Here is a 19,863-nt window from a genome sequence, read left to right as displayed (position 1 = left end):
AATAAAACGTTTAAACTCAATCGAAACACACCACAATATCAGTTTTCCCAATGTTAAGCTTGAATCAATAGAGACAAAGAACATGTGGTATAACAGTTAGGATAAATTATTTTGCTAATCCCCGTGCGCTCGAAGAAGTCAGAGAACAGCCCAGAGAAAGGAGTGTAACTTGGAACAACGCAACCTTTTTTTTAAACCCTGCGATTAAGAAATATTGATCAGTAACGCTATTGTCAGCCCACGACTTTAGCAGTAAAATCAACAAACAAAACTAACTCATTTCCTCGGAAAATGAACATAGCTTTAGTGGTTTCTAGGTTCTAGACAGAGCTGTGGAAATGTTAATGGGTTTTTCTTCTAGCTCTGTGCAGATAACCATCGACTTTATCCCGACACGTACACTTAGTGGTCCCCTGCACCACATGTTGCTCACAGATGAAGGCCAGGTGAACCGCCCCAGGACCAATACTGAGGCTTTCTATGTTCGGTTCAGCAAAGAAAGATGATCTGCAATTTACTATAAAGGCAACACAATTTAGAGCCGTCTCGCCATCAATCATCCTAGTTACCACCAGAGCAGCCAAAACTGAACCGTTCTATCTGTTCCGCATCGATTTGACTGTAGATCTGAACGTGAATTGGACTAATCACAGGACAGTGTTCAGGAAAAAGGAGAAGAAGAAGACGTTTTCTTTCTATCCTTTCAGCTTTGGGTGGTTAATAGCCAGCTGTCTGAGGAAGAACGCAAATTTCACAGCAATATTGGTTGGCAAAAATACATGTTTAGTCAAATAGGGCTCGGCGTACATAGCTGTGAGCGTCATCACCGGGCGTACACGGTGTTGGGAGGTATACTTTGCATTTTTAGTACATTACAGAGCGCTGGATATCTGCATTAAAGTGTATTTTATAACCTGAAACATGGGCTAATCAGAGTATCGTACTGTCTACTAATTCAGCTGCATTATAGCATTAATATATATTGTAAAAAGTGACATAGGATTTGAAAAAAACAACTTAATGCTTAGTTGTGCTTTTATTCAGCACTAATTAGAAAAGGAAAATGTGCACAGACCACAAGACTGACTGTATTTTATGATTGTGTCTTGTATACAAAAAAATTCTGAGTTTGTAAGACGCCATTAAACAAAATACATTAAAATACAACAGTCCAGTTTCCAGACGTGTGTTACAACCACCAAAAAACTCATTTAAACCAACTCATCTGCTGCTTCTTCCAGGTTTTACAAAGAAATAAAGCTTTATAAACCATCAAATGAAAGAGTAACTGTACAAGAATGCACTTATTCAAAATTGTACTTAGAATACGTATTTCTCTGTACATATATTTAGTTACTCTCCAGCTCTGGGCGTGTAGAGGACTGGCCTTGTACAAGAAGGTAACCCACAGCTTGGAGAAAGTCAAAACATGGATTTAACCTGAACTAAACCAGCTCACAGCCCGAAGTATAACCCAGAGTACCAAGATTAGCACAAAAAAAGGAAACAAACAAAAACAGAAATTCAGTGTTATTTAAATGAAGTACCTGACACTAGACTAAACCATATCCAAATAAGACCAGACCTAAACCAGGGCTTAAGCTCGGCTAAAGACGGCATTGTTGACTGTATAATCAGAGTAAGGAGTTGCATTGCTGTGGCTGCAGAGTATCATGACACTGCTGGGTGGAGTGAATGATGGCCTGGACTATATTTAACATTACTCCCAAAAAATCGCGATGGTCCCAGCGTGACGTAATGGGAACTGTGTTTTGTGGGTGTCAACAGTTTTGTCGATGCACCACGACTGGCAGGGAGAGAAGGCTGCCGTGAGTATAACAGCCTCATTGTGCAGAGCTGAATATGTCTAACCGCTGTTGGGCACACTTCGCATAGCAGTTTTTATTATGGCCATTGGCTTTAGGACTCTGCCCCTTTTTCTGATTTAGGCTGTGTATGTTTTGGAGACAGAAGAGATGTCTCGGGAATCCTCTTTACTTGCCAGTTAAAATTGCTTTGGATAGCTTCCCAACATGAATCCAGTTGGTTTTGGACGTTTTTTAGGGGCGATGCGAACAACTGTGATATTGACACTCGCGGCCTACGGGCAAGGAAAGCTATCTATGTCGAAATGAACTGCTAAAAGAGATCTAGACGTGAAAAAGGCAGCGCTATAAGGGTTTAAACTTAGCCTCTAGCATTGATAATTTGGAGACTGAAGCTAGCTGTTCCGCTTTTCCCCCCAAAAGCACAAACAAATACAATACAGAAAAAAAACGACTCCTGGTTTCCATCGCGCCAGCTGCAAACGAACGCCAGAAATAGAGGGAAAGGCGGTTCAAAGTATTAGTGATTGCAGGTCATGTGATGTCTTCCTCTTTTTGTTGCTGGTCATGCTTCATAGAAAAGCCAGATGACCTCCCAATCATTTCATACGCATGTGTTTATCCCATAAGTGTATTGTTTATTGAGCCTCTGATTAACATTCCTCTGAGTCATTAAGCGCTGTATGTGCACGCAGCGTGGGGCAGGGATGCACTTCCACAGCCCCGAGCCGTACAAGAACTTCAACTGCCTTGTCACGCTTTAGATAAACATATGTTAGATAAACAGAGAGAATGTATTACGATGTGAACGATGCTGGAATGGTATTTTTTTCCTCAAGAATAAGACGATAAAGGATTTAACCGGAGCTAAAACAATCCACGTTATTTCAGTTAAACTCAAAAATACATTCAAGTTGAGGAGATGCTATTGCGTACAGTGCATACATACATCTATATCTGTGAGGAGAAGCAAGGAGGAGACGCCACCAGGTCAAAATGCTGGTAAAGTCTGTGGAGAGGCGAGCCCACTCATTGCTTTTTCCAACGTTTAGCAATAAAACTGAAAAATAGATCCAAGATAGACACGTTAAATGTCATAGTGGAGCATTCCAGACGAAGCAGAAACATCTGGGGGACAAGCAGATAGAGGACACTCACTAGAAAAGTTACATAGTGCGTCTTTAACTCTAATAAACCAGCATAAAACAGTCCAGGACTATATATATGTGCACTGTCTGGCCAAAAAAAAGGGTCACACTCTAATATTCGCTGTTGTATTGTTTCGATTTCGCTTCTGCAACGTCACATGATTTATTTTCATCCAGTGTTGCGTTAATTTTTCACCAAGATGTTGCATTGATGATGGTCGAGTCTGACGCTGCACAAAGCTTCTCCAGCACATCCCAAAGATTCTCAATGGGGTTAAGGTCTGGACTCTGTGGTGGACAATCCATGTGTGAAAATGATGTCTCCACCACTCACAATTTGAGCCCGATGAATCCTGGCATTGTCAAAGAAAACCTGGTCATTCAGTATATTCAGGTGTCAGCTGACCTCATTCTTTGAGCACAGACTGTTGCTGAATCTAGACCGGATCAACTGCAGAACGCTCGGACCTATTTGCTTAGTTAAATCCAGGTGGCGACTTCTTTTTTGTCCAGGCAGTGCATATAGGCTTGAACTTTTATAGAATCAGGGCAAAAGCAGAGGCAAAAGTACCAGTAAGTCTCTGCTTGGACTTAAACTAATACTACGTCAGGCTTAATCAGATTTCACTTCAGACTAACCCATAAATAAACCCTGTCTTGTTCTAAAGTAACATTCACCCACCACAACGTTTCAGCGTCTGCCTGCACTCCCAGCTGTGAGCAGTAACAGGGGGAAGTTGCCCGTGCACTTTCTGGCTTCATTGTTGGTCACTTAACCGGATTTTTATAAGTGATGGCCGCCCGCACCACCAATGTGCTTTCAATTTGGGCTGCAATTTGAGAATTTGTTCAAATGAGTCTGTCAGGGAGGGACTGTAGACTGTTTACTTTATCGCACCCATGTAGGTCCGTTTGATACCACATGTGCTGGAGCAGGGCAGCGGCAGAAACCTCAGAAAACAAGACAACTGTGTATCAGCCAGCGCAGCGGTACACAGACAATACAGTTTTGTTACTTAAGGAAAAGTACAGACACAGAAGTAAAAGTATCACATGGAAAAATGGACTCAAGCAAAAGCGTTAGTGTTGTTGATTTGTTAAAGTGTTACGTGTCGTTCAAATTTCAACATTTTTCTCATGAATTTTGCGAGTTTATTTTTGTTTGCTCAAAGTTGAAGCTCAAACTCAAAAAGCTGAGTCAGATGTTGTCAAAAACGTGGTAAAAAATAACCCTCAAATCGTATGAAAAGTGTCAGTCGTGTTCAGAAATGTAGTGGAGTAGAAAGCGTAGAGACCTGCCCTCTAATGTAGTCAAGTCAAAGTAAAAAGTCTCCAAATTTACTTACAGATACATAAAACTTCTACTTGACTACAATACTTTAGTACTTTTACTTTGTTGCAGTACTGCGTGAGAGGGAACGTTGCATATTTATACCCAGAACTGGTCTTGGTGATGGTTTAAAAGTGTTAAAAGCTCAAAATACATCAACAATCAAAGCTGTACCCCACATTTTTCTTCTTTTTTTTCCACTATTTTTACCCCTCCTTTTCCAAACTTTACCAAATTAACAGAGGACTATTCAACTTTTCTCGCAGAGCTCCCCCACCTGCTTGTCTTCACGCAGATATTATCCATGTATTTATTACTTTACCTGGAATATTCCTCAGTGTAGCATTAAACATTTCTGCATTTGTTGAATTACAGGCGTTTCGTAGCTTAAAAAAGACGCGTTCTTACCTGTTTGTCTCCGATATTTGATGACTTTAATGCCGTATTGTGCAGCTTTCTGGTAAAGCAATACCATGTGCACGCAGAAAAGCAGATAATAGGCAATTCAAAAGTTACACAATGCTTCTTAAAATACACATCCATGCTGATTAAAATGTTGCAGAAAAGCGCGGTCGGTCTGCAAGTCTTGGGCCGTTCTCTTTCTTTCAGTAAGGCAGGTACTTTTATATCTTATACCCCTAATACTGCAGTTTTGTCGCTTCAAAATACATGCCAAACCTCCATTTTTGTGTTTATATCTCATTTGGGAAAGATAATGGCAGTTGACCCGCCAGGACGGCTCCAAGAGAACTGTGGCAGCAATGTGTGATCCTTAAAAATATCTTGATTATTCTCTGGAGACGTCGTAGTAATTTGGCCATACCTCATTCCTTATATAATTTCCAGAACACGCTGTAGCTTTAGCCGTCGCGTCTCGAGGCCATCAGCTCTTTTGTGACGTCTACGTAATATCTGGAGGTGCTTATGAGCCAGAGGAGCTGCAGTGTTTCGCTGCAGTGTTTCGCAGCTGTCGCCTGCTCTGAAACGTCTGGATGGATTTACAGTTGGAGGTCTTGTCCCGGAGAGTGATAAGTCTCTGCTCCTGCCTGCTTCAGAGTGGGGGACATACTCAATAGTTTATACAGACCATAAACATCTGTGCTCAAAGGCTGAGTGAGGAGAAAGGACTTCTGGAGAGGCCTTCTCTCTTCACAACATTTTTATGGAGCTACTTTCGCATTGGTTTTTTCTCTATTGGCAGATTATCACTGGTGCACAGGGGCCTCGGCATCTGGCTCCGGGCCCTGTACTGTGCGCTGTGTAGCTCCAAGTCACCATTCCTGTGTTGTCTGAGGAGGGTTACTTATGAAAGACAGACTATCTCAGTGTGGTGGAGTAGGAGTAGAGGTCTATTTAAACATTTGGATCTGTTGTAAAAGAAAAGAATGGTCATTTTGTACAGTTTTCTCCTTGACTTTTTCGCAAAACTTTGAAATCCTGCTAAAGGTTAAACAACGACGTGCAACTAATGACCACGAGACCTATGATTTTAGTCACAATTTGAAACTTTATTAAAGCATTTGGCTACGTTTTGAAGTTATAAATGTGTTTGTTTTGTTCTGACACTCGCGCGATAGACAAAGTTACCACAGAGTTGGTTTGTCTCCATTGTGCTTCCTATAAACTTTTAATATTTGCTTTATTAAAACGAACGGAGAACCTTGAGAAGAACATTGTGCAAGTTGTTATCGGACAATAGGAATAAGCTATTTCATACAGACTGGTATTTATTACACGTTAAGCTGAAATTGTAAGAAAAAAGTCCCATCTGTTGGCTTCATTTGCACCACTTGAGCGAGAAAAAAAAGCAAGTACGTTGACAAGACTTAGCCCCTTCACACAAAATGACACTTCTCTGCCTTTAAAGGCGCGACCCACATTAGCACGTCGCTCTTTAAAAGTCAGTGATTGAGTATGTATCAGGTCAGGCACTCTCAAACTGTGGTACTCTTTAAGTGGTACTCAGGCAGTCTTTGAGATTTGACACTCACTAAATCACTTTTGGTGTCTGCTCTGACCTGGTTAGTAAGTTTTGTTCAAATGCAGTAAAAGTAAAAGCTGTAGTACAATGCTAAACATCCCAGGAACCATCCAGAATCTGCTAAGTATGAATGAAAGTATAAATAGAAACCAAAAGCAACTACTGGCCCATTACGAATGCATGAGACAGTTGTAATAGGCCACTAACTTCTATCTTCACTTTTATCTACACTCTTGACATTGGAATGAATTTACTCCCACTCTTTGGTGGCGTTTTGCCCAAAACTCTAGGACTTTGGATCCAGAGTTTGTTGACAGAGTCCACATGTTTAAAGCAACAGTATCATATAGCCCAAGAGAATAAACAGCAGGGGCCCAGGAGAGGTCTGTCACTCTGTCCAACGAGCCCTAAAAGGTCTCAGATATGTGGCCGTGTCGCAGAATCCCTCAAAGAGCTGTCAGTCATAAAGGCCAGAGAAAAACAAAAGTAGTTTGTAAATGTTATGCAATGTGTCATAGTCTGAAGAGATGTGATAGAGGTGAGAGAGGAGAGAGAGGAGAGAGAGGAGAGAGACGAGGGGGAACACGGGCCAGTCCCCCACTGCGCTGTCAGATTAACAAGACGAGTTTGTTTTCTGGAGGAGGAAGAGGCCATCCAAATAAATAGGCTGAACAGACTGGAATTCTGACGTGTCCAGTGTAGCTGCTGCAGTCTCCCTCCCTCCCTCTCTCCCTCTCTCTCTCCCTCTCTCAGTCTCTTTCAGTCTCTCTTAGTCTCTGACTCTCCCTCTCTCTGCCTCTCTCTGTGTCTCTAAGTCTCTCTCCCTGTCTCCCACTCTCTCTGTTTCTCTCAGTGTCTGTCTCTCACTCTCTCTCCGTCTCTCTTAGTCTCTCACTCTCTCTCAATCTCTCTCAGTCTCTCTCTCTCAGTCTCTCACTCTCACTCCCTCTCCATCTTTCTCTCTCCCTCAGTCTCTCTGTTTCTCTCTCACTCTCTGCTCCTTTCTCTGCAGGCTGGTTTGATATTTTCTCAGTCTCTCTCTCAGTCTCTCTCTCTGCTTCTCTCTCAGTCTCTCTTTCTCTCTCTCCCTCTCTCTCAGTCTTAGTCCCTCTCTTACTTTCTCTCTACGGGCTGATTTGAGGTTTCTCAGTCTCTCTCACTCTCTCTCAATCTCTCTCTCTCTCTCTCTCTCTCTCTCTCACTCTCTCAGTCTCTCTCTCACTCTCTCTCACTCCCTCTCCCTCTCTCTTTCTCTCTCACTCTCTCTCAGTCCCTCTCTCTTTCTCTCTGTGGGCTGCTTTGAGGTTTTCTTAGTCTCTTTCTCCCAGTCTCTCTCACTCTCTCTCACTCCATCTCTCTTTCTCTCTCTCTCAGCCTCAGTCCCTCTCTTACTTTCTCTCTGTGGGCTGGTTTGAGGTTTTCTTAGTCTCTTTCTCTCCCAGTCTCTCTCTCTCTCTCTCTGTCTCTCTCACTCTTTCTCAGTCTCTCTCACTTCCTCTCCATCTCTCTTTCTCTCCCTCTCTCTCAGTCCCTCTCTCTTTCTCTCTGTGGGCTGGTTTGAGGTTTTCTCAGTCTCTCTCACTCTCTCTGTCTCTCTCACTCTCTCTCAGTCTCTCTCTCACTCCCTCTCCCTCTCTCTTTCTATCCCTCTCTCTCAGTCCCTCTCTCTTTCTCTCTGTGGGCTGGTTTGAGGTTTTCTCAGTCTCTCTCACTCTCTCTCAGTCTCTCTCTCTCTCTCTCAGTCTCAGTCCCTCTCTTACTTTCTCTCTGTGGGCTGGTTTGAGGATTTGTCAGTTTCTCGCTCTGTCTCCCTCTCTCAGTCTGTCTGTCTCTCACTCTCTCTCTCTCGCACACTCTTTCACTCTCTCAGTCCCTCTCTCTTTCTCTCTGTGGGCTGGTTTGAGGTTTTCTTAGTCTCTTTCTCTCTCAGTCTCTCTCACTCTCTTTCTTCCAGTCTCTCTCTCACTCCCTCTCCATCTCTCTTTCTCTCTCTCTCAGTCTCAGCCCCTCTCTTTCTTCTCTCTGTGGGCTGGTTTGAGGTTTTCTCAGTCTCTCTCTCTCAGTCTCTCTCTCTCTCTCTCAGTCTCTCTCTCACTCCCTCTCCATCTCTCTTTCTCTCTGTCTCAGTCTCAGTCCCTCTCTCTTTCTCTCTCTCTCAGTCTCAGTCCCTCTCTCTTTCTCTCTGTGGGCTGGTTTGAGGTTTTCTCAGTCTCTCTCACTCTCTCACTCTCTCTCAGTCTCAGTCTCTCTCTCTCTCCCTCTCTCTCAGTCCCTCTCTCTTTCTCTCTGTGGGCTGGTCTGAGGTTTTCTCAGTCTCTCTCACTCTCTCTCTCTGTCTCTCTATCTATCTCTCTCAGTCTCTCTCTCACTCCCTCTCCATCTCTCTCTCCCTCTCTCTCAGTCCCTCTCTCTTTCTCTCTGTGGGCTGGTCTGAGGTTTTCTCAGTCTCTCTCACTCCCTCTCACTCTCTCTCAGTCCCTCTCTCTTTCTCTCTGTGGGCTGGTTTGAGGTTTTCTCAGTCTCTCTCACTCTCTCACTCTCTCTCAGTCTCAGTCTCTCTCTCTCCCTCTCTCTCAGTCCCTCTCTCTTTCTCTCTGTGGGCTGGTCTGAGGTTTTCCCAGTCTCTCTCTCACTCCCTCTCCATCTCTCTTTCTCTCTCCCTCTCTCTCAGTCCCTCTCTCTTTCTCTCTGTGGGCTGGTTTGAGGTTTTCTTAGTCTCTTTCTCTCCCAGTCTCTCTCACTCTCTTCCTCCCAGTCTCTCTCTCAGTCTCTCTCTCACTCCCTCTCCTTCTCTCTTTCTCTCCCTCTCTCTCAGTCCCTCTCTCTTTCTCTCTGTGGGCTGGTTTGAGGTTTTCTCAGTCTCTCTCACTCTCTCTCTCAGTCTCTCTCACTCTCTTTCTCCCAGTCTCTCTCTCACTCCCTCTCACTCCCTCTCCTTCTCTCTTTCTCTCCCTCTCTCTCAGTCCCTCTCTCTTTCTCTCTGTGGGCTGGTTTGAGGTTTTCTCAGCAGCGCGGCCTGTTTGTCTGTCTGGGTCAGCCCACATGTGGCCCACAGTAGGAAAAGGGTTAAAATCCCCTTCCTCCTCTTCCTCCTTCCTCCTCCTCTTCCTCCTGTGCTACCTCCTAGCTCCTCACCTCCTTGAAGGCAACAAGATTAATTACTTAAGCTGCGATTGTATATTTCCTGCACAAACAAAGAAACATCTCGTCTTAGAACTGCCCAACGTCTGTAGAAATATGTCCTGAATGTTTTTATGATTCTTGCATTAGTTTGTTATTTCACACATCAGTCTTTTTGTCATTTCATAAAACATAAATCATGATTTCTATCACAATAGAAAATAGCAAATTGTCCAGCCTTCCTCCTCTTCCTCCTCTTCCTCCTCTTCCTCCTCTTCCTCCTCGTCTTCCTCCTCGCTCTTCATCTCCTCCACACTTCTTCTCATTCCTCACACGGGGCTTTGATGGTGCGGTGCCTTGTGTGCTTACACTCGGTGTGTGGAATTATTTTTGTATGGGGAGCTGCGTTTGATTGCAGAGCAGGGACCCGGCCCTCATACAATGGCTCCCCTGTTCTGGGGCCCCTGGTTTCTAAACTCGACCCAGAGCCTTGGGGGTGCATGGAGAAGGTAATGTGGAGGAGGGGGGTGTGTGTGTGGGGGGGGTGTTTGGAGCGCCCCCTTCTCCCCGGGCCACCCCCTAAAAAAACAGACCCCTAGTCTGTCACCGTGGGCCCCCTCACCCCCTTCACCTGGACGCCATTTTCACCTACGGCCCAGTTTAGTAGCATTTCAAAGCTCCCAGAATAGAAGTCAACTTTTTTTGTTTTTTTTCTTAGGAGTGATTTGTTTTCTCATTAAGCGAATTGTAAAAGCAGAATTTCGGCTGCTGCACAATTTCTTCAACTAATTAGAAAACATTTTATTTATTGCAAAGAGTCACGTGAGTCACTTGGGGATGTGTAAAAGTGTCCGCCCTACTTCACTTAAATCCTAAAAATCTGTTCTAAATCTGCGCAAGTGACAAAAAATAATGTACGTGAAGATTATTTACACAAGTTTATTTGATTTTTTTCACCTGTTGTAGACGTCACAGGTGAAATCGTCCCTTTTCTTCTCTTTTCTCGGACTCACCTGTGCTCTCTGGTCTTCTTCTGTCAGTATAAAGCCGGCACAATATCACACAGCAGTAGCACAGACAGCCTCTAGTGGTGATATGTGAGAATGCAACATCGCCGGGTCGGTCAGTTTAATTACACATGGTAGCTTTAAATACTTAATTCCACCTTTTATGAGTTACAAATCAGTTTCCTTTTATATTCTTGTTTGGGTATTTCACATTTTATAACTTAAAATATATGAGCTACACATGTTTCTATTGTTTATACAGAAAACTGAGACATCCTCTTCACTGCGGATTACTTAAAACTCTGCAGAAAACAAAGTAATAATATGATTCAGAACATGTAAATACACCGAAAAGTGAATTTTGTGTGCGACAGGATGCATTTCTTACACGGGCATCACTCGTCCGTGGCCCTCGCAGTGTTAAACGCGCTCTCCTGGTGTATAGTAGCAGCGAGCCTTGTGTTTTCTCTGTGCATTTTTGGGTCTGTTTTTCCACTCACTGATTTATGCCTGGGGGCAGCTAAAATTAAGAGAGCATTTTGGTGCCGCCCAGGGTGCCTGTGTAAGTGCAGGAATGCAGCGCCGAGTTCTGCTCCATAAGGTGAAATGAATAGGCCGCCATATGCACACTCCAACTTTTGGGCTTATTATTCACCAGTTTGGGTCGGGTTCTGAACGCTGACAGCCTCGAGTGTTTCCAGTCAGGCCTCTGGATCGGGCGCTTGGAAGCACAGTTGTGAAATGAATTATTTTCCTTTCGCTCAAGACAAAACAGTAACACAATTCAAGAAAAATGAAAAGGAGTTTGTTCAGGTTTGGTTAATTGAGCTCGTGCCATCTGCTGCCATCTACTGGACGCCACGCCGAGCACAAAAGACACTGTTGTAATGTTCTTTTGTCATGTTTTTAGGCTTTTTCATAAACAGTCTACAGTCTTTGGTGGAGAAAACCTGTTCAAATCCCGTCATGATTTGTACTCGTGTATTCACAAACGCAAAAACAACTTAAAATAAAACAAGCGACAGTTATTTGAGTTTACAATGTTGTGGTTTTGTTCTAAAGCCAGTTAGCCAATCAGAAAGCAGAACGGGGCTGCAGACGCTATGAATACAACCATTTTGCAATAATCTTAAAAAGGCTCTGTATGAGTTTTGGTCCATCCTAGATTCAGTTGAGTCGAGCTGCATATTTTGACTTGAAGTAGCAGTTTAAAAGTTGGAAAAAATGCTAAATAAATAAGGGGATGTGATACTATACGGCATCGTCTTTTTGTGGTATAAATATCTGTCTGCTCTGCGCTGAAAACATTTCTAATTATGACTATTTTGTGTCATTACAGGTAGCTCGTCATTATCCTACAACACGCCATCTCACACTGATCCTTCCCCGCGCCTCGCTCCCAAAGACGGTAAGAAAAAAAAACAAAAAAAAAACAACTTTCACTTTCTCTGTTTTAAACCTGCAACTTGTGAAACTACACAAATAGAAAGTAGATGAATAGGTGAAGATCTGTCATTACAAACGCAGCCCTAAATTACACATCGCAGCTTCAAAATAAGTGTTTACGCAGAGAAACACAGAGAGCAGTCGCACACAAATGACAAAGCGGGAGGAGGAGACGGGGGACAGGTGCGTTGCGGTTTGATCGGGTTTGATCGAGGCGTTTGACGGAAGGTTTCAGCTCACAGCTCTGCCTCAGAACGGCTCGAGTTAACAACACAAAAGACTGATAAGTGTGTGTGCAAAGGGGCTATGTGGAAAACACCCTGATGCAGAGATTGTGGCGTCAAACTGAACAATGTTGTGATTTTGCTTGTCGTAACGGAGAGCAGGAGCAGGTGTGTGTGACTGTATCGACACAGATGAATGATGTCGTTATTATGTCTCAGTTTAGATGCAGAGACGATTTGTCCATCGTTGAAATACACGTATAGAATAGTTTTCACACTATGATTTTTACTTTGAACCACGGTTACAGCAGTTATCGGAGAGAAGGCAGGTCAAATTTCACTTTTTATCCGTTTGTTTTGTCAGTGAAAGAGACGTGTGTGCGTGAAACGAAAGAAATAATACTGCACTCAAAGGGAGCAGGTGAAATAAGGAACTTAGAGAGTCCCTCAAACACGTACAAAGCTTTTATAATAAACGCACTTCAGTTTCGTGTGTGGAGTTTAGGGAACTTTGAACCGTTACACACGTATACAGATGTCTACAAATGTGTGAAAGTGTTTATGATTGAAAAAAAACACAAGAAAGACAAGAAAACATATAAGGTTTTTCATGAATGAGCTCTTTACTATCAAAAAGAAGCGTTCGTGTGCGTGCATTTATCACAGTTTGAGCATTTCTGTGGGATTTCTTTGCGAGTATCACGTCTTATTGTTCAACACAAACAGATTCGAGCGACTTTTGAGTGACTATCTCTTTCCCTCGTTACCTTTCACTCCAAAAACATTACTTTGCGCTGACACCACACCGGCTAGTCCTCGGCTGCCCTGCCTATCTGTAAAACCAAATACACATCCCTTACGTCGGCTATAAGGTGTCAGCGCAGCAGCCTGGAGAAGGAGCTGCAAAAACAATGATAGCCTCACACACAGGATGAGTGCTGCTATCGAGGCGAGAGGAGAGGAAACAGCCAGCTCGATAAGTGTCTGAAATTGCCCTCTGGCCCTGTCTATCTGCCCCACTCTCTCTCTCCTGCCCCGCTACAATACCAATAGTCTAATGGGCAGCACAGATAAGATTCTGCTCGGTCACCCCATGACCCGCTCTTCCTGGTTCTCAGCAGCAGGTATTTGCACTGGCAGGGATAGAGGGTCGCTCCCTGCAGTAGTATTTCCTCCTGCACAAAAGGGATTTCTATTATACTACTCTGCACTTGTGACCAGGGACGGGCCCAAATGTCATTCATTGTGATGCCATTCATATTTCATTTTCATTTTATTCAGCATTCTTGGGTTGTTTGTCTTGTATTGAGAATGTACGATGGAAAAATCAAGTTATTTTAATAATACACAGTGCGCAGTGGCATGTAGTAGTAATCATTTTATTTTAGGGCTTTTTTTTTTTATTAAATTTTTCCTTTAGAGAGAAAATAGACCCAAGCTGATCATTGACAATTAAAAAATACACCATATCGAGCTTAATTAAAAGTCCTTTAATTGCCCAGCTCCATTTTGTCGCACTGAACGTTTAAAAACTCAGTCTCTTATTCACTGATGTCAGATTAAACAAATGCTTTTCCACGTGAAATTATGAACCTGACGAAGATACAGAATTGGCTTTTCCATTAAAGAAGTCTTGCTTGAGGAGAGCAGATCAGCGTTGCCAGATGTTCAATTTCATTTTGCCCCTTGAGAACAGTACGGTCAAATACCATACAGGCTGTTTGGGGTAGAGTAAGCATGAGCGTACAGCAGGAGACAACCCTTAATCTGCTCCAGACCAACTGGTGTAAAATGCAATGTTATGAATAAAAGACAGCATATAAAACATGGAATGCAGCCGCGATGTGCCGGTGCAGCGTCGATCGGCTTCTGAACTCGGCCTGTAGAGCTCATTGGACTTTAAATACAACTGTGAGACCATTTTTCACTTCGAATTGAGTTTGTATTCAAGTTTTTCTATACAAATGAACTTGTCTTGCGTGTATTTGAAGTAAAGACCTCGGTTAAGGCACTGGTATAGTCACAGTACAGTGTCCAGACCACACTCTAGAGGTAGAACTCCATCTCTATTATTTCCTCAAAGCTTTTATCAACTTTACATACGCCGCTTTATCACATACGCACTATTTTAATAAGGTTTAGATGCCTAACTTTGTGCATAAACGCTCTAAAATCAAACTGTTATAGAGACTCATTTCTTGCGCGTGCTAACAGGAGTAACTTTTTGACTTTTTCGTGTTGTAAAAGTAGCTGCTGAGGTTAAAAGACTGGAGTGCCATGTTTCATTTTTGGAATTTTTCACTGTACTTAAGCAAACTATTATATTATTGGACTAATCAAAACGGTATTTCAGGGTTGGGTTTATTATGGAAAGATGGATTTTCTGATTGGGTAGAAGCTGCTGTCGGATTGTGCTGCAGCTGTATTTCTTAGCGTGTTAAATTTAGCTTTTTGCGTACTCCAAATACAGCTCGGTGTACTGTATTGCGGCATTGTTTTTACTTGAAGCGAGGAAAAGGTGCACAAAGTGTTTTTGCAAGACTCAAACCAGCCAAATCAGCCAGGATAAAGTTCAGATTCAAGCTTAATACCCTTTTTTCTTCTAAAAGTAACAGTTTGAGTTGATTGTCTAAGCAAAAAAAACAAAAAAACAGGTTGACAGAGGCATTTATATATAGTCCTGTCATCATTGTCATCATTGAAAATCATTACTTTTGCCAGCTGACTGTAACCACCGCCTTCTCAGACAGCTGTTTTTTGAGCACCTGCATTATGGGTATTAAAAAGTTTACCCTGTCTGCATTTCTGCGCTTGGCCCCGGCTGCGGGTGACGAAGACTCGCTCCTCATCAGTCTTACTTTCCTTTCCTCCTTCATTTTCCCTCTCTCTCATCTCTCTCCCCATCTTTCTTTCCTTCTTTGCCCATCTCGCTCTCATCTCCCCCCTCGTTTCTCTCTGTCAGTGTCTCTCTCCATGTCTCTTCTCCCTCCTCCTCCACGCCATCGCTCTCTCTCTCCGTCTTTCTCTCCTCTCTCCCACTTTCTCTCTCTTTCCCTCTCTCATTCCGTCTAGCATTCGAGCCTTGTTTTGACTAACTGGTCTCGCAGCCCAACTCTCCCAGGAGCGCGCACCACACCCCAGACCAGAGTGGAAACTGGCTCAAGTCGCAGTCAGAGAGTTAGTCGGAGAGGCCTGGAAAAATGAAGGAGAGAGGAGGAGGTGGGCGGGATTGGGAAGAGAGTGCGCTGTGTGTGCAGATTCTGGGGTCGGGGCTATGTCTGGGCTTCGTACCCCCTACCACGGGCTGCTGGAGCACTTGGGATGTTGTCTGGTGCGGTTGTTTGACTTCGCAGGGCTACGCAGCTGGTTAGGTTTGGTTTTCGGACGGCCAAGAAAAGAGAAATGAGTGTATTATCTCACTAACATGCACAAAGGAAGACAACGTTTAAGCTTTTAGACTACTTTTACGTGGTCCTGTCTCATTAAAGGACTTTGTACAGCCAAAATTGGAGATATTCTAGACAGATAAATGCACCCACTAACCTCAAAATTTGACAGAATTCTCTTAAAACACAACGTAGCACATCTGCATCCTGATTAAAACATTTCAGAGAGTTATTATAGTCGATTATTTGTTCATTCGGCTCGATTATAGTCTGATCTCTTGCTTTGCCTTGCACTAAAAGATAAATAGTTCTAACAAATATCATAAATAACTACACCTGGGACATATAGAGAAGTAAAAATGCTTAAAAAGTGCAAAATTATGTAGCTACTGTACCTTCCAAACAGTAAAGTCAATAGATAAAGATAGAAATCGCATGTGTTCCTTTTCCCTCATCATCCTGATCTTTACACTATATAGTACCTCATTGAAAACCCCAGGCCAAATTCCCCCTCTGCTTTTTAACTCTGCAGTGGGGTTTGAAGGCGGTGGGTCTGTTGTGTTTTTGGGGGTGGTGTGTGCGAGGGCGCGGAGGGGGTGAACGGTTTGGTCCAGGGGAAAAAAGGTTCAGTAAAACAAAGAGGGGTTGTCTGCAGCGGAGCAGGCAGGAAACACAGGTCTCCCAGGACACCCCCACGCGCGCACACACACACACACACGCACGCACACATACACACACACACAAACCCCAGTCCCTGCAGCCGGGACGTCCCGCCAGCCCGCTCCAGATTGGACCTGACAGCAGTACTGAGCCACGGCAGCCCCTCTTACGCACACCTCTACTCCTATGTGCGCGTTTACTTTTTATTATACAGTTTTCAGGTCTGATGATGAGCTGAGATGTGTTTGTTGTGATGAGTGAAGTGAAATTTGTGAGATGAGACAATTTGCATGGACTTTTCTTTAAGTCGTCACAGTAGCACATGTGGACCAGTACTTTTCTGCACATACTTTAAACATTTGAGACGGTTTGTTCAATTCATTTTAACAGGATTACATATTTGATCATTATTTAGCATGTTTAGAAATGTATAACTTAATAATTTTGTGACATGTTAATAGTTAAATTATTGTTTAAACCTTAGTTGTCCACAAGAGGGCAGTGTTGTACCATGATGAAATGCTTCTGTGTTGAATCTGACACTGAATTATCCTTTTATCTGCACAAAAATATACTTTCAGCTAATAAAATACATGGCTATAAGGCTAAAATTATTGGGAGAAATGTATGTTTTTTTGTTGTTACTAAGAAAAAAAACAAATTCTACATCACCTAGGCCTATTTAGACTAATAGAAAAAGTAGCAGTCTTTCTAGAATTATGCTTTTATTGAATGTTTAATACAAAAAAGTTAACAGTTTATCAAGTTTATCATGGCTTAACCGGTTGTGATTCGTTTCTCTTGATGAGGACTCACTGTTCACTTGTCTCGTCCACCGGGGCCTTTTAATTTGTGAGAAAGTAGGTCCATGATGCGCGATAGCATTACTATGACATTTTTGGTACACAGTGTCACATTCCCTTGTACTTTTCCTGCACTCAAGACATTTGAAGTCTTTGTTCCCCACAATAACACAAATCATCAGGGGCTCAGACCAGGTGCATTGTGGTTACGGACCAGCGTTTCAGAGACAATACCAGAAGATACCAGAAGAATAGACATGCCCTGCTTTATCTGCGTGCATCAGTGTGATGTAACCGGGAGCTGTCATTTAGACTTTGTACACGATGAACAGCAGGTAGACTTCACATTTCTGGACCGAGTCGGCGGCTCGTCGAGGTTTCAAAAGCTGCTTCTGTGAGGGAACAGCGAGAGTGGATTTGAACTATATTTGATTTGCGTCTGGCTCATTGTTTGTGGTCATATTTTTGCCTCAGATGCTCAAATAAATGCAGTTTTCAAAGACTGTGCCATCAACAATGAGCCAAAATACACCAGACATCTGTTGAAACCATCAGTAAAATTGCTTAAAATTGGAAATAGATTTAGTTGTAACGTATCATTTTGTTTTGAAAATCTGACTGGCCTCTTGTCTTGAAGTTTAACCTCACAAATATTTAAGTATTCAAAGTTGCATTATGTAGCATTTTGGTTTAGGATCCACTACATGTTTGCATAGCTTGCGTTTCCCTTGAATATTCCACCGTTTCGCATTAAACTTCTTATTTTTCATACATTTACAGATGTTTTTACTGCTGAAAAAGCTTAAAAAAACATGCATTCTTACTATGAACGTGCTCGCCTCTCAAAGATCTGACCTGTAACTTGACTTCGTGATGTCAGCTGCTCGTCTCCGTGAAGTTAGATCCGTTTAGGTAAAGTAACAACATCACATCTCCATGGAGACGAGCAGATGGTAGATGGTTGACCCTATAGCAGAAAAGTTACATAACGCACCCAGGAATCTAACGCAACTGTTATAAGTCAGAAACATTTTGCTTAACCTTTTCCTCGTTTCTTTTTTGCAGATTCTTCGTATGATGCCGTTCGGAGGACAGGGTGGTCGAACAACATGCACAGTGGCAAAGGTGAGACACTTTTAAGGTTTTGTTTTATACTTTATTTACTTTATGACTTTATTCAGAGAGGTTTTCCATCTTTAAGGCACTCAAACATCACTCTACATCAAGAAACTATTCACTCATTCATGCACCAGTTTATGCAGAAACGGGGGGCGAGGGGGGTTAAGTATCTGGCCTTTGTCGAGAGCGGGATTCAAACTGGTAACCTTCAAATCAGGAGACAAACCGAGCTCCTGTCGCCCGGCTGTTCTCCTTTATATTTCCAAATTTCTTCCAACAATAAACTAACTCGAAACTCTTTGACGCACAAATTAAGAATCAGTTTCCACCACTGCCACGCTTCCCTATTTGAGCAAAAATGTCTAACTTTCACCCAGCCCTCGCCTCCTACGTATAAATCCAATATTTTATCCAGCGCAGACCAAAAGACTAGCGCTTCAATCCTGAGTTTGACTAGCCTTTTGCTGCCGTGCCTTCAGGATATGTCTGACTATTTCTAAGCACCTGCTGCTAACCCGTCTTTAATCTGTGTGTGTTTATGTGTGTGTGTGTGTGTGTGTGTGTGTAGCCGTCTCTCCAGTGGTGCCCCAGAATGTGAGCAAGTCGACAGAGCAGCCCCGCGCTCAGCCAGGTACGCCCCGCCCTCTGCTCTCTGCACAGAAACACTGTCATTCATTTGAACACAGCGCGTGTATCTTGGCCTAATTACTCCACAGCTTTATTCAAATGAGCGCCTTGTCATCTTTGCTCACTGGGTTAATTAAAATCTAAAAGTACTTTCCAAAGGCTGTGTATAAGTTCAATAATGGAGTGTTTTTGTTGGTCGGTGACGTGTTAATAATACAAATGATGCTTTATTTGTTACTTTATGTGTGTAATGTGCTGTGTTTGGATCATTTTGGTCACTAGAGTCAGTAATGATGGTTATAATTGACATTTTAAATACTTCTTTACTTTAACTTGAGACACTGAACTTGAATAGGTAAATAAAAATGCTACAGACGTACTTTTTCCTGTAGATTTCTGACATAATATGGGAGTAGACACTGGGCCAAAACTAAAAAACTGAGACAAACTGATGGGCCAAACTCGATATTTATTGAAAAATTTACTGCTTGTTTAACCTTTTCATATGGAAACAACCTTAAACCTTGATATTACAAACAGAAATAACGTCAATTTGAAATAAAAGACACATCAGAAGTATTCATTTCTTCTGTAAATAAATAAAACAAATTATGTCTCTCTCTGTAGTAATTAATTTGGCCGAGGTGACTAGTAGCTTGGTTGCTAATGAGTCTCAACAGAGAAGGAGAGGCACTTCCAGTCTCTACTACACGCCAACGTACGAGCAAAGCATTCTGGGATTTGTAGTATTAGTGTTTCATGCTCTATACACCGGTGGGCCAGCTCTAACGCACATTTAATATGATCTCGCGGCCCAAATATAATGACACCGCGGGCCAAATTGGACCCCCAGGCCTGAGTTTTGCAAAAGTGTCTTATTTAGACTTTGAGTAAAATACAACTGAAATAAAAAAATAAAAAATAAACATGATATTTTGCTTTATTTTGGGGGGTGGAAAGTTCAATTTGAGTCACTCTTCACCCCATTTCATGCTGTACTGTAATGTTGAATAAAGTCGGGGATTCTTACACGTATTATGGTCATTAAAGACATTTCGTGCTGTTTGGGGTTACCGTCTTACTTTTCCTTCTTTCTGCAGATCCATATCAGATTCTGGGCCCCACCAGTAGTCGTCTTGCTAATCCAGGTAAACACACGCACCATTCAGACCGGCGGAGTCATGAG

General features: G+C 42.7%; 1 protein-coding gene across 3 annotated transcripts in view; it reads left to right on the top strand.

Moving 5' to 3' along the window:
• The window catches only part of fli1 (Fli-1 proto-oncogene, ETS transcription factor), a 35,772-nt gene that overhangs the window by 13,103 nt on the left and 2,806 nt on the right, over positions 1-19,863 (top strand). For all 3 annotated transcript variants that reach the window (XM_033976807.2, XM_033976808.2, XM_033976809.2), the window contains 4 exons: positions 11,752-11,820; positions 17,997-18,056; positions 18,619-18,681; positions 19,778-19,825. In XM_033976807.2, the coding sequence (XP_033832698.1) occupies positions 11,752-11,820; positions 17,997-18,056; positions 18,619-18,681; positions 19,778-19,825 (240 nt within the window). The remainder of the gene's footprint in view (positions 1-11,751; positions 11,821-17,996; positions 18,057-18,618; positions 18,682-19,777; positions 19,826-19,863) is intronic.

Source organism: Periophthalmus magnuspinnatus, chromosome 13 (assembly GCF_009829125.3).
Source record: "Periophthalmus magnuspinnatus isolate fPerMag1 chromosome 13, fPerMag1.2.pri, whole genome shotgun sequence".
Lineage (NCBI taxonomy): Eukaryota > Metazoa > Chordata > Actinopteri > Gobiiformes > Gobiidae > Periophthalmus > Periophthalmus magnuspinnatus.
The sequence above is the reverse complement of the archived record's forward strand: the minus strand, read 5'-3'. Positions and strand labels throughout refer to the sequence as shown.